The sequence below is a fragment of the Convolutriloba macropyga genome, chromosome 2, assembly GCF_964194025.1.
Source record: "Convolutriloba macropyga chromosome 2, txConMacr16.3, whole genome shotgun sequence".
Classification (NCBI taxonomy): domain Eukaryota; kingdom Metazoa; phylum Xenacoelomorpha; order Acoela; family Convolutidae; genus Convolutriloba; species Convolutriloba macropyga.
In genome coordinates this window covers 43,612,550-43,624,713 of record NC_134469.1, presented here as the reverse complement: position 1 = coordinate 43,624,713, position 12,164 = coordinate 43,612,550, and the positions used below count along the sequence as shown (strand labels likewise).

The 12,164-nt window shown below is 33.8% G+C and overlaps 1 protein-coding gene across 1 annotated transcript; it reads right to left on the bottom strand.

The window, feature by feature from the left end:
* Nucleotides 1-6,573: 6,573 nt before the first annotated feature.
* LOC142335290 (prostaglandin E synthase-like) lies at nucleotides 6,574-11,374 on the bottom strand. Its single transcript, XM_075383730.1, has 3 exons — nucleotides 10,709-11,374; nucleotides 8,064-8,146; nucleotides 6,574-7,283 (listed from the first exon to the last, which is right to left on the bottom strand). The coding sequence occupies exons 1-3, from the start codon at nucleotides 10,826-10,828 to the stop codon at nucleotides 7,022-7,024; spliced, it is 465 nt and encodes a 154-aa protein (XP_075239845.1). The 5' UTR covers nucleotides 10,829-11,374; the 3' UTR covers nucleotides 6,574-7,021.
* Nucleotides 11,375-12,164: the final 790 nt, after the last annotated feature.

Sequence of the window (12,164 nt, the reverse complement as noted above, 5' to 3'; positions counted from 1 at the left end):
TTCTGTAAAGAATGTTCGTTCTAGCGAGCTAAAATCCAATGTTTATGATTGTCTTGTTTTCAACAAATGGTTTCTTGACTTTAATACAATGCATTTTTATATTTAAAAAATCCATTTATTGATATCTTTAAGTTTTTAGGTTCTTCTGTGTTTCCTTGCCCCATTATCGCAATAATGATGAGATCCCAGGAGAACTGAAAAACCTTCTGCTAAAAAAATGTTGTCTTTTTGTCGTTCTTTTTAAAATTTTTTAAAACATAAACCTGATAAGGATAGGTCTGAATTGCTGCTTTATGAGGTATAAAAAACTGATATCAAATGCTCCCTCGCTCGTACATCATGAGGTGCAAACGAACTACTTCAATAACTGCCGGTGATACCTAATGGCTTCAATCACTTGGAAGTTAATGTTTTTTTTTCAAAAAGGAGACTTTTTTGATGTTTGCCCTTTCCGCCGTCTTTTGTCGCATTGTTACGGAGTCTGACGAAAGTCAGGTCTAGTTTTAATTGATAGTAATTTAATTAAGTAGCCGGCTAATTTTTTCTAGTTTAATCTAGTTTAATCTGATGCCATTTTGATGTAGTTATTGTGCTTTCCTTTAAATATAGACAAGGAGTTTTGAGTCCTGTTTTTTATATTTGGCTTTTACGTTCGTTTTGTCCAGTAGTCTCATTAATGAAACGTTTCATCGGCCCCTTTATCAGGCATTATTTCGTTCATTGAGTTGTTTGGTGAAAAATATGTGAATTTTTGAAAGGCTTTCATGTCTGCCTCAATTGGTAGACCATTAAGTCAAAAATACAGATGATCAGGGTCGGAACAGCATGTGCGAACACACATTACCGCTCCTCCTTGTTTATAGCTTTGGTGTGATAAGATATCAAGGTGCTATCATAGGATCAAATGGAAAGTAAGCACCATTTGATAAAAACGAAATACTTCTGATGCAATTGCTTCAATAGTTCTCTTCTGAAAACACAATTGAGTATTGTATTTCTATTAACACGGACAGTGCATTTATTTTCTTGAATTTTGAATTCAAATTCAGGAAATAACTAGATCAAACTTGCCTTTTTAGATTTTTAATGTTGATTTTTTTGAATTTTGTTTGAAATTCTTTAATATCACATGAAGACACATTTCAATCAGCTGAAATCAACCGGCAAGCAATTAATTAATAAAAATGTTTCAATATATCAAGAAAAAAATTTAAATTTTTCTCTTTGTTAAGATATACTTGTCATTGCAATGGTAGAATTTAAGTTCCAAGACTCCATTTCCAGGAAAAAATTAGTGATGAAATAACCAACCCAACACGCAATAAAGGAATAAAAAATCTCTATCTTTTGTTTGCAGGGGTTGATTGTGTCTGTACTATCACCCAAGGATTTTAAACGACGTCGACTTGGTTTATTGTGGACTAATGTAATGACTAGCATTTCAAAATTAAAGAACAATTTTCGAAAGATCAAATGACAAATCGAGTGAGTTTTTTTTTATTACGTGCCCGCTCATTTACGTCAAATAATTCAAATGCGAATCAGAGAAAATAAAATCAAGCGAAACCAAAACTCGCAGAGACAATAATCTCAAAAGCAAGTTTGAATAAACAAAACTTTTTCACCTAAGATACAAAATTAACTACAATAGACACTAAAAACGATTTCCAAAATTTCTGCAAATGTGATTGCAGTTGAATTGCAGCTTAAACAAATTCAACTGTTTTGCTCAATTTTCTACTTGTTTGCATTACACTTGCTTCACTCTGAATACAATTTACTGTAATAAAGACATCACGGAAAAATTCAATCCAAATTTTATACAAAATTTTTAATCTCATCTCAAAACAATTTGGTTTTTGGGGGCCGGGACAATTAATTTAGGTGTTTTATCGTCAAGTAAGGAAGACAAAATCAGGCAAACAATCAACCTTGCGTTCAATTTGTTTGAGACAAAAACAGTTAATAAATTCTCTGGCAGACAACTTTTCTGGCATTTGCATCATTGTTGTTTCATTGATTAGTCAAAGTATTTCTTGAAAACTAATTATCACCACCATCGGCGTCGATTCCAACGCTGCTTCGAAACAACAAATTCAAACCTAATTTTGCGTTAATGACTCAAATTGCAAGATTTCAAGAAATTTGCGATTCTCGAAAAATGAGACATATTCAAACAAATTTCGTTGATATTTTATATTTTACCATGAACATTTACCAAATTTGTCGCTTTTGTGATTACTGCCCAAAAACTCAAACAATCAATTTTTTTCAAAACATTGCAATCAAAATTTCATTTCATTTCGGAGTCTTCACAGTTGATAATTTACAAAACACTTCTGGACAAATATCGACCAAAATCTGAGAGAATTTTTCCTACAGAAGTGTCTGTCTTCAGAATTTTTGCTTCGCATTTGCAAACTAAACTCCAATTGGATTCAATGTGACGATGTGTTAACCAATTTGGTACCTCCCACGCCCTTCTTTGAGACCATTGAGGACAATCTTTGATAAAGACACAGTAGCATCATCTTGTTGAGAAGGAAAGCTTTGAAAATGCATTTTGTCAAGGTTATTGTTCCAAATTTTCAAGCAAATTGAAATCTTTAGCTTGATGGTCATCCAAAAAACAGTGTCCACCAATCTGATTGTATTGTATCCCATTGGTAAGAGAATCCTTGTCTGAAATCTAGTTTTTCAAAATAATTTTATAAAGAATTCTCGTTCCATTTCTCCGAAGACCTCTCGCGCAACTCTTTCGCTGCTGACGTCTTGAGCCTCTTAATTTTTGGTACAGTTTGCAATGTGTACTGTGAACTACGTCTTTGAGGTGAATTACTTTCGCTTTTTGTCGATAAAAATCGTATATTTCGAATTGAAACAGTAAAAAAACAAAGCAACGTAATCATTTTTATAAGCGGAGAAAAGAGGATGAACACTCGGTTGAAATTGTACGTTGCTTTGTGATACCATAAGGTATGTCTCCAATTGAAAAAGTTTACCACTTTTTTTTTGTTTATCACTAATTTAGTACTTTCCAAGACTCTGCAGAGGATATTTTTCTTTGATGGAGTGTTATTGGTTTTTCTGAGCTATTCGATTCTTGAGAGGTTTTAACGAAGCTGAAAGTGGAACCACGTTTTCAATATAGGAGCTAAAATACCAAAAATTTTATGGTTTATTTCTATTATAGTAACTAAAATCACTAAAATGTGCTTCAAATGACGTCAGTATACGTTATTATAACCACTATAACCACTATAATCACTAAATAAATTAAAGTAAAAACAAAAAGAATTTTTGCGCCCTTTTTAAATGTCTTTTATTAGTGAACTACCGCTATTTGAGTTCAGCAGCTGACACTCGTGAACGAGAGAGAAATTTAGGAAAAACAAAGCGAAATTGACACTTAAAAATCACCCGAAGAGGCAAAACGCTCAAGAGAAAACTTGCATGAAAAAAAAAACCATCACGTGTACAATAATTGCTTCAAATTTTGATCGAGAATAACTAAACAGAAAAAATCACATAAATTTTTCCTTCTGCTTTTTGATTTCGAACATGAGCTACGGAAGCCAAGCCTTAAGCATTTGAAACTCTATGCCAAGAAAATTGTATGTCCTTTATGGAATACCAAACTAGAAAATGAATGAGATGAAATACAGATCAAATTTTTATGGCTTAGTTAAGTCTGAAATCTCTTAACCAGAGATGCAAATTAATTCCAACGACCTATCTCAGCAATAAAGCCACTGAGAAAAACCGATATAATGAATTGAATAAAGACGCAGGATTACTTCGACATGAACAGCCTGAATAGCAAAATAAAGGAATTAAGCGCAACAAGGCGGCTCGGTAATGTGCGTACGCACATAAGGTTCCGGCCCCGCTCATCCACATTCTTGAGTTAATTGGCTACCAAATGATGAAGAGTTAGAAAACCTTCAACAACATATATATCATTAAATAAACAACCAAAGTCACGACCCTACAAAATAATAAATATATAAAGAAGCCAAAACTTGAAACAATTTTACGAGATCACACTATTTGGGGTACAATAATTATAAGATCATACCTGCAAGAATCGTAAGTTGTCACTTTTGTTTAATTTTAACATCAATGAGCTTTCCTTATAAAAGGACTACGAGAAGAAGAGAACAAAAGGAAAGCCAAAAATTTAACAGTTTAGAAATCTCGAAAACTTTTTTGTGAAATCAATGGTCGAAGCCATAGGTCACAACGTATAACAAAGCGCAAAAAAATGTATGAATCAACAAAAGTAATTGCGGTTTTTAATTGGTGAGATTGAGTTACATGTTTACGAAAATGAAAGCAAAAAGTATACATTTCAAAAAAATGTTTTTCTCAATTCATTTTAATGTCAATAAAACAAACAGCTATAAACTGAAATCTTTATATAGGTTAGGTTATACGTACTGGGGAAGCAATTGAGACCTATCTTTATCAGTTATATGGCGTACAACAACAAAAAAATGACAAAAATAGGCAAAAACGAAAAAAATCCATTTAATGTTTGCGAGATAACTGTGTCTCAGCGGAAAAAGCATAAACTATAAAAATAAAACAATTAACATATCCAGATAGGTTTTTTCCAACGCTGAGCGTTTTCCCTACTATGTTTTTTTCAATTGGTCTTGTCAATAATGCGATAATTTGACAAGGAAACAAATTGAACTAATAAAACATACAATTTTGCCCGAAAATAAAAAAAAAACTTGAAAACGCGTTGTATAAAAAAGAGACATATAATTGAACGTAAAACCATTACGAACATCAATTTTTGACCATCAAGAAATCGGTTTCTTCTTTTTTTACTGAGTCTGCAACCGAAGATAAGAGAATTAAGATAAAAAATAGTGGCAAAGTTCAAAAACTAACCGATATTTTCTTAAAACAATTATAATCAAAGTTAAAACAGACATTAGATAACAACTGAATGATTTGTCTAGATTCATTGATAACTCCTAAAAAAAACTGGATCTTTGAATGGGGACAATAAGCTGTTGGACTACAAAAACATAACAAATGAAAGTAAAATTCAAGAAAATTAATTTTTTTTTACGAAAACAATTGGTCAGAACCACTAAAACCATGAGCTTATTCTGAAACCGGAAAATTTTCTCGTTGCTCCTTGTTTTTTAAAATAGTATCTGTCAATCATTAAGTCCTGATCTGAATTTCTTGTAAGTAAAAAAAAGTTTACATAAAACCTCTTCATAGCGGAATTTTTTTGGAAAAAAGTCGCGCCCCTTTAAAATCTAGAAAAACTTTTCTTGTTAGGATCCATGACGAGATAAAGATCAGCGCATAGTTTACTGCGCAATCTAATAAAATACTCATTTGTTCAAATGGTTGCGAAACAGATCGTTTTTTCAACAAAATTTTTCAGGTTGTCAAGAACAAAATTGCATTTTGTGTAATTATCGAGTTTTAATTTGCAAAAAACTGGCGAAATAATAATTCCAGAAGACTCTCAAAGCCAGTGGATATAGAACTAGCTCGTTTGTTAGCTTAAAAAGAATACGGAAGCAGTTTTAAGGTATCTACTCCCAGCAAATTTAAAATGATTGGGCTAAAAAAGCAAATTTGTTCTCGAAAAGAAGTCGAATTTTGACAAGTTTAGCAAAAATTCTAGCCAAAAAATTCAGATCGAAGAATTCAGCAACCCTTTTCTATCTTTAGGGATAAAATCAATAACACTACAGTAAAAAATTTGAACAAAATTTAGCAAAATTGACAACAATTAGGTCAAAATTAACGAAAATTTGAATAAAAACAGCTGAAATACGTCACTTATTCACAAAACTTTAAAACTCGATAACTCCCTATAAAAATCAAAAATTGAAAAAATCTTTTTAATTCCATATTCTACGCTGGACGGGCTTTTTAATGATACCACTCACAACTCTCTACGATGATTATATCGATCGGCCAAATTTGACTGAACAAAAAAAACCCATTTGAGTATATAGTTCCTCCCCCACTAATGTGGGTCGGAACAATTATAAAAATGACAATAAAGAAATACAGTATCAGCAAAGTGGGTATGTAGTTTTGTTAGCAGAAATGCTGCCTTTTTCTAATGGTATTTTTACAACCAAACGTGACAAACTGGAACCAATGTTCGTCAGGAGGAGCAAACAAAAGAGCATAAATCATTTGCTTTATAGTTTTCGGAGTAACTTAAATTTAGAGAGCTCAATCTTGCCAAATTTTAACACATTCCTAGAAAAAAATTTCCACGGGACTCACTCGAGGAAAAATTGAAATGACACTCAATATAATTCCAAAATGTTATTTCCTCAAATTATGAAAAGATCATGCTCGATTCACGAAAAGCATTTATAGATCAACTTTAGTGCGATGCTGGACCTATATTTATACATACAGTTCTTCTTATACCCCCCGTCTCCCCGGGTAGACTTTAAAGGTCTTCATGAGTTGAGGTAGATCATAGATTTTGGGCACACTTCTACAATTTTGATAAATAAATTTGTGGTGAAGCTGCGCACGACCGTTAACGCGGAAAATAACATTTGATTTGACGAATAAGCTATTATAAATCTATTTTTTTTGAGTTCAGATCTATTACAATGCAGGATTCTAGGAAATCAACAAACTATATTTACAAAAAGTATACATTTGTACATGACATTCTCTGTATTATAAAAAGCAAAAAACATGGTGAATTAATCTGAACAAAGTATGCGAACCAAACACGTATATCGGGATCAAGACGTCAGTGCATTCCAGTGCATAAGTGTAAAACAAGTCTAACTTTTGCATACGTGTAAAACAGTTATACTCATTCCTATGCACTAAAAGTTGGCAAATTTTGGGAGACAATTTTCATACTAAGATACTTTTCGATTGTCAGAAGTTCTCAGGATTATTAAGTATCGTTAGTTAGTATGAAAAAAGCCTTCCAAAGTTAGAACTACTTTACAATTATTCGAAAGTTCGTCAACCAACGTAAATTAGTAAAAAAAATTATTTATCAAAGAGTGTTTTGTTGGTAGGAATACTGAATGATCTGTACACAGATGGAGAGACACACAGTCCAAGCCACAGTCCAGATTATAGACCTGTAGGGTTGTCTCAGAGCCCCGATAGTGATGAAAGTGTGAATGATTCTGGAGAGTGTGAAGAGACGCATGTGCCAGGTGAACATGTAAACTGAGGAGGGTTCACAGTGCATGGCCCACAAGTATGCTGCAGCCAGGAACACCGGGATATTCTCCAGGTCATTTCTGTGCGTCCTTTAAACATGTTTCATGTGAATTTTTAAGCAAAATTGGTGTAAGCAATTCCCCTAAAAACTGCTGAACAAATCACCCGAACAGTTCGGGTAAAATATTCCGGCAAGTTCAGTCCAAAGTTCAACGAGTGGAGCCTGGAATCTTCACGTAAACTTCAAGTAACTTCAGTTGGAGTTCGCGTGAGAAGAATTTCCAAATTAATTCAGTTCAATCCAGCTGTTTTAAATGTAAATTTATACCTCAAAAATTTTGCGTGGAACCCCAAGTGCAACCCAAGCTTACATCGCCTTCTAAAAAAGACCATTAATCCACTTCCTCTAGTCTGGGAGGAAGCGGATAAAGTATTTGCATAATTACTAACATTACACAGCCCAGATCGAAGTTAAAAAGACCCATATACACAGCACACTCAAATTGCGTACCAAATGCCCACGAAAATTTCTGCTTAGAAATCTATTCAAAGACATATTGGATTGGTGGCAACTTGAATAATCTCTTCCCCTCATAAACAGGACCGGGATAGAACCTGAGTTTTCTTTGAAAAACTCGGTATTTTGGTTGAGGTAGGAGAGCTTTCTTGCATTATTGCCCGAAAGGAACCTTATATATTAGACCAAAGACCATCTTTGGCGTTTTAGAATCCTTAAGATAATAGAAATTTTGACTGCTGCTTGAATGGAATTATTTTTATATTAAGATGAGATTTATAAGAAGGGTCAGCGTGTAAGTTCTCTTGAAATTAGGTACTTCAATGAAGTTCACATAGTTCAGAGGCGTTACCTCCGTGCTCGCTCCACCTGGGGGTCATCTCTGACACATCTCCCATTTGGCATGTAGAAGGTGTCCTCGGGCGTCGCGATCACCTATAAACAAAATCTATGTTAGGAAAAGTCGGAATATTTCAATTGGACTGGAAACAGTTAACAAATATTCGGTATTAAATTAGTTTGCCATTATTGGTTACTGAGAATTATTCAAAGTACATGTTTTGCGGTTTTCTGATTTTTTCCTAAGATAGCTTAAGCCCGTAAGATATCTAAGCCTCAAGCACCGGTCCACGCCATTAAGATTAGTGAAATGGAAAAAATCCTGACGCAAAAACAATTTCAGCCTTTACGAAACTTACTAAATACGAGACTTAGGGAGGCTCACAAAAATTTTTGCATCGATTCTTCCAAAAGAGCTAAGCTACCAACAAGTAAAGAACAACGGAAAATCATTAAAAAAATATCGGTCCGACTAAAGAAAGAGTCAAGGTTGATGCAGTCACTTTATATAGTGGGACAGTTTCAAAAGATATCATGAAAAACATGAATTGCTTGAACAACGAATATCATGAACTGTCCGAACAGATCATTTTATAAACAAGGGGTTTTCAAAAGGTTCATGCTTGTAATTACTCTGATAAGTTTCAAGAGTCCACATTCAGATCTGTGACTAGAAAAGACCTTTATTCAGTCATTGACTCGCTGAACGACAACAAGGCAGCCGAACCTCGTGAAAAAATAGCTCTTCCCATAAAGCCAGTCTAAAGCTATAGGCGTGCATCTACAGTTCGGAATAAATTAGTGTTTTACGGAGAAAATTTTTTCAACTAAAATGAATAATGAATAAGCAATAATATGCCATTAGAAACTATCCTCCAATTTCTGTAACTCCAAGTTTTGTAAAAAAAAGTCTTGAGCGCCTGCTTTTGACGCATATGATAGATTTTTTTGACAAACAAAAAACTTTGATAAGAAGTAAATTGAATTACAGAAAAAAATCAGCAACTGATGTCGCTTCACAGCTAGTTGCAAGTAATTTAATTTAGACAAGACGAGAAACTGTTGCTATTTTTCTAGAACTAGCAAAAACATTTAGTTCCAGTTCACATAGTGTTTTCTTTTTTAAACAATTATTTTTTTGAGTTTTACCAGGAAGCAAATGAAATGCTGTTTTCGTTTCTCGCTAACCATCGACAAAACAAATAGCCTGATTTCGGATTTTGAAGTATTAAATCAAGTTGTGCCACATAGAATTGTTTTAAGACCACTCAATTTTCACTTAGATGTTAACATTATTTCAACTAACATAAACACAACGTTGAAAGTATTTCAGTTCGAAGATTAAAATTATTGTGTTGTAGAAATGAAAGTAGCTTACATGGAAAAGTCATGGAATTCTAAAGCAAAAAACGGATGTGGGAGCTTTTTATTATAGATACGAAGTTTTCACAAGACATGTTGCAGATACCTTGACATAAAAAGTCAAAAGGAACCCTTTTTTCTAATTTTGATGAGCCATGATGGTTCTTGCTATATTTCGAGTTGTTCTTTTGAAGCAAAAATTGAGAGAGCAAAAGATCTCCTTTTACAGACAAAAAAGTCAATAATCAAATTTCAATATGATTTTAGGCTATTCAATATGATTTTATTTCAAAGGTTAGGCTATTTTGAATGCAAACTAGTGACAGAATTCAACAAATTAAGAAATTTAAGCATCTTGGAATCCAGATTACAATCTTGCAGCCTGAATTCTGCTTTTGAACGTAATTTTTTCATAGAACGGAGTACATATTTTTGACATTAATTTTGACAAAAATTTGACAAGAATTTTAATTCAAATTTAACAACCAGTTTTATCGACAATCGATTAGAATTACAGTCAAGTGCAATTAATTGTATAATTAGCAACAACACCGAGGAATTTAGTAACAAAATTTATGGATTTTAACAAAGTGTATTTTGGTTACCGATTTGTGGAATTGAGTTAACAGATTTGGTAACAGGATTCCGTTTTTAAACGTGAGGCAGTTCAAAAAAGTTAGGAAAATCCGTTTTAGCGGAGCTGAGGCTATATAAGATGTAGCTTGAATTTCGCAATTTAACCTCAAATTTCACTAGGACAAAATCAGCCAAAAGCAATTCAGGTCTGCCTTTGCAGTGTGATATAGTCCACGTAGCAAACTTGATATCGGTATCAATCCGTAAAAATCCTATCTTAAATAACAATTTATGACAAATACCGAATTATTTACTGATTCGTAGTTTTTTAATAAATTTAAACAGATAGTAAGTCAAAGCCGTGGTTAGTGTTAGAAAAGATCAGAAACTGTACCAGCGAGAGCACAATTAGATCAACCGATCTGCTCCCAAGTGTCTTTCTAGTTGGACAAACTCAAAGTTGTGTTCCATTTAGATTTCGAACCAGAGCCCCTACTTTTAATCCATATTGCGCTAATTTGTGGAATTTGGCGACAAAGGAAAGACTTTGTATAATTATCAATAAGTATAATCGTTCCGTTATCGACATATCTGACACTGTAAGGCCCTTTAAAGTGTATAAGAAACACCTTGCGGAATGGAAGAAGTTAAATGGATGAAATTATTGAACTTCAGGGGCGCTGGCTTGTTATGAGTTGTTTCGATGAATGCTGATCTAACCTTGTTTTTGACTCTGTAGAACGCAGTGAGAAGTGACATGGCCATAGTCTTGAGGATCAGAATTGCAGAATAGAACAGCAACACCCTTTCGATCTCATTTCTCTCACTCGATGACAACATCCTCCTTTTTTATTATTTCACTGTGGTGCAAATTTATTGGCGTTGGTAGATTTGTATTAATAATATTATCAGCTGTTCTTTTAAATGTGAAAGTCAATACACTGTATAATGGCACACAAAAACCTTTTGCTAATTTCTATGCTGTGGTTTTTTATTGTACCAAACTCGTGATTCGTTTTGTAAGTTGTGCGCAAGTAACTTGAGTACAATCTCGAGAAAATTATTCAGCACCAGTAATTAATCTCGGCTTTGATTTATTCAGTTCTCTTTATTACTGTGGTGCGCCTTATGGAATATGAATGTTTTTTTATAACAGTAGGTAGATTAGACATGATCAGCTATGATAGGTAGGTTAACAAACAGTAGGTAGATTAGACATGATCAGCTATGATAGGTAGGTTAACAAACAGTAGACAGATTCGACATGATCAGCTAATAGGAAAGATCACTGTTGCACAAATATAAAGTCAGACATTAGCGTTAAATATTCACATTTTCCTTCATATGATCAACTTTTTCTATAAGAAAATGCGCGAGAGTAAACAAGATGAAATTATTCTTTTAATTTTTATCGCTATATAACCGCATGGGCCCCAAATCGACATATCTTATCACCTATCAGTAATAGATAAGTATTCTACAAGGCTTCTAGAAACAAAATTACAATTCAAAATTCGTTCGTTTCGCTGGCTGCAATTAGTAGGTATCAGTAGTATAGTAATTTGCCTAGTGACTGTAGGGGGGGGGGGGGGTCCGAACCCCCTCCCTACAAGCCTTTCATGTCGACCAAAATCCGGATTTCTTTCGAAATGGAAGTTTGTTCAAGTTTCAGCAGTTTCGTGTAGACTCTTGGTGCTATACTGACTGTTGAAACTTGAACAAACTTTCACTTCGAAAGAAATCAGGATTTTGGTCGACTTGAAGTCTTGTAGGGAGGGGGTCCGGACCCCCCACCTACAGTCACTAGGCAACTTACACTTGTTGAAATTGTTACTGTAGAGAGAAAAACCACTTCTGAGCTGGTTAGACGCCCTGACTATATCACATTAGTGGTAATAGGATAAATTTCGCATTACATATACTAAAGGTCCCAAACTTGGAAAAAATTTCAAAAATTTTCAAAAATTTTCTCGAAAATTTTTCAAAGTTTTTCAAAGTCCTAAAATGGTCTGAAAAGGATTTTGCGCTATAAAAGAGCACTCAAAAGTGATTTTTGTGGACTTCAGTTTGTTCAACCAAGTAGGACTAAATAACTCAGTTTCTGAAGTAGTCTGAAATAAGTCAAAGCGCAGTCAGAGGCAGTTTTTGTCGACAATACTTTTGCAAATGTACAGTA